This window comes from Cephus cinctus, unplaced genomic scaffold, assembly GCF_000341935.2.
Source record: "Cephus cinctus unplaced genomic scaffold, Ccin1 Ccin1_scaffold0325, whole genome shotgun sequence".
Lineage (NCBI taxonomy): Eukaryota > Metazoa > Arthropoda > Insecta > Hymenoptera > Cephidae > Cephus > Cephus cinctus.
Window position 1 is genome coordinate 54463 of NW_014333024.1, and position 2220 is coordinate 56682.

Consider the following 2220-nt stretch of genomic DNA (forward strand, 5'->3'; position numbering starts at 1 on the left):
GGGGAGTAGAATCGTAGCAAAAGAAAGGGAAAACAAAGGGGCGATCCGAGGGAGGGGGGGAATTTTGAAAATCAAAAAAAAAATAAATAAAAAACATAACGGAAAGGAAGAGACCCGACGTTAAGGCTGTCGTACGACTCGAGAGTGGAACCTTCTTTTCGCGGTTATTTCGGTGGGGACTGCCCTAAGGTAATTGCCGACGCGTCTCTTCGCACCTCATCATCGTCATCAGCACAGGCGTCGTCGTCGTCGTCGTTGTCGTCGTTCACCATGCTGGGATGGAGATGCGATGGACCACCCGTTCGACGTGGAACTCGCCGCGACGCCTTGCGTCACTTCCCGCCATTGACATGCCTGCTCGGGCTACTTGCGCTCTCAACCCTTTGGCCAGGACGAAGAAGCACAGAGAGTGAGAGAGAGAGAGAGAGAGAGAGAGAGAGAGAGAGAGAGCCACCCGGGGTATATGAGCTAGCACCGGGACTGCGACCACGAGCACCATCGCCACCCATTCGTCTATTGTCGCCTCCAAAGATCACAGATACCCACGACGAGATTCCAGGCATTCTCGCGACGACGAAACTCGCAAGGGCGAAGGGGGACGGCAGCGCCGCGACGCCCACGGAATGCGACGTACTGCCCGAGGGACCACACGCATCTTGGCTCCTCTCGAGCTGCTCTCGTTATCACGAGATAGGAGTTCATCCCTCGGTCCACCCTGGCTCGACTTGGTCAGGTTGCGATTCCGGTTAATTTTAACATCGGTGGAATCCACCGCGTAACCACTTTTAACGGCTGAAATGGCCAGTGGGCCAAATTTGTTCGATTTCGTTGGACGCCTCTTTTCCCCGCTATTTACGAAACTTCTCTTCGGCCCGTATCTGGATGAAAATGAGAATGGATAATGAGAAGGTTAATCACGAAGGACTTACGAGCTGATTCTGATAGGCCGTGACGGCGGTGAAGATGGCCTCGGGGAATACGAAGGTCTTGTGCGGCTCACGTTCCAGGTCGACTATCTGACTACCGTTTCCAGTATCCGGTCTTCTCACCAGGTGGATCCTGGGCTGATACTTGTGCATGGAATTGAGTACCAACTGAAATCATGTCAAGATTAATTATTTCGATGGGACAAAATGAGCGACTTGCGTAACCCTTAAGAAAATTAATTTTTCAACACAGTCCTCCAATATTTACTCCCTGATACGCATTTCAGGACTACCGAGAGGATTCTACGAACATCCTGTACCGCCGTGAACTTCGAGGATTACGAAGATCAAATATTATTTACGTAACGCAGGAGCAATTTACCACCTAAAAATTCGCGGCTCCCAGGAGACTCTCGGGACGAGTCTTCGGCTTCAATTTTCTTATTTCCCTACAGTCCCACTTTATATTTACCCTCCGACGATCCAACCTGTCGCCTCCCCATTTCCTCGAGCTTATCAGCCAAACTGTTTTACTTTATTTTTAAAATCGAATCAGCCCGGGAATTGGGCTCGCTCTCCTTCGAGTCGAGCATTCAGCTCGTAATCACTTTGCCTCGACCCAACACGGCGCTCGGAATACGGAATGAGTAGCGTGAAGAAGCGCGTCCGATCGGAGTTCCTATTTGCGTCACTCAGACGAAGAATTAAGAGTCGGCTTAGAGGGCGAAGGAGCACGACTCGAGGACGAGACTAAGAAGGACGCGAAGGGTGAAGCCGAGAAGGGGATGAACGAAGAGAGAAAAGCACTGAGAAATAGGCGTAAAGACACGTCACGAAAAAAAAAAAAAATTTTTATCCACCAGAGTCAATGACGAAAAATCGCAAAAAAAAATTTTACTCACGTGTCCATGTCTGTCCATGTCATTATTGGTCAGCTTGACCTTCTCGAAGGAGACGACCTGCTTGCGCAACTGTTCGCCGGTGAACGGCGAGTCCGGATGTACGTAGAGTCTGGCCGGTGCCGGTGGATCGGCTTTCCCAGCCACCAGCCAGGAACTCCTGTGATAGGCGTATCTGTACCTCTTGTTGTCCACCGGCACAATGTCCATGAGCACCGCGTAGCGACCCTCGGATCTGAGACCATTGAAGGATACCCGGCAGGTAGGGAACATCCTCCTGTCAACATAACAACGAACAAATTCATTCGAGGTACTTTCTACACGTGGCACCCTCTATCGATCAACAATATCAACCTATACTTACCATATAGTTGAAACAGACCCCCCCCCCCCAA

The 2220-nt window shown here is 50.6% G+C and overlaps 1 protein-coding gene across 2 annotated transcripts in view; it reads right to left on the reverse strand.

Annotated features, from left to right (window-relative positions):
* The window catches only part of LOC107266552 (T-box transcription factor TBX20), a 15161-nt gene that overhangs the window by 5407 nt on the left and 7534 nt on the right, over positions 1-2220 (reverse strand). For both annotated transcript variants that reach the window (XM_015737169.2, XM_015737167.2), the window contains exons 3-4: positions 1829-2102; positions 930-1094 (exon numbers count right to left, since the gene is read on the reverse strand). In XM_015737169.2, coding sequence (XP_015592655.1) covers positions 930-1094; positions 1829-2102 — 439 coding nt within the window. The remainder of the gene's footprint in view (positions 1-929; positions 1095-1828; positions 2103-2220) is intronic.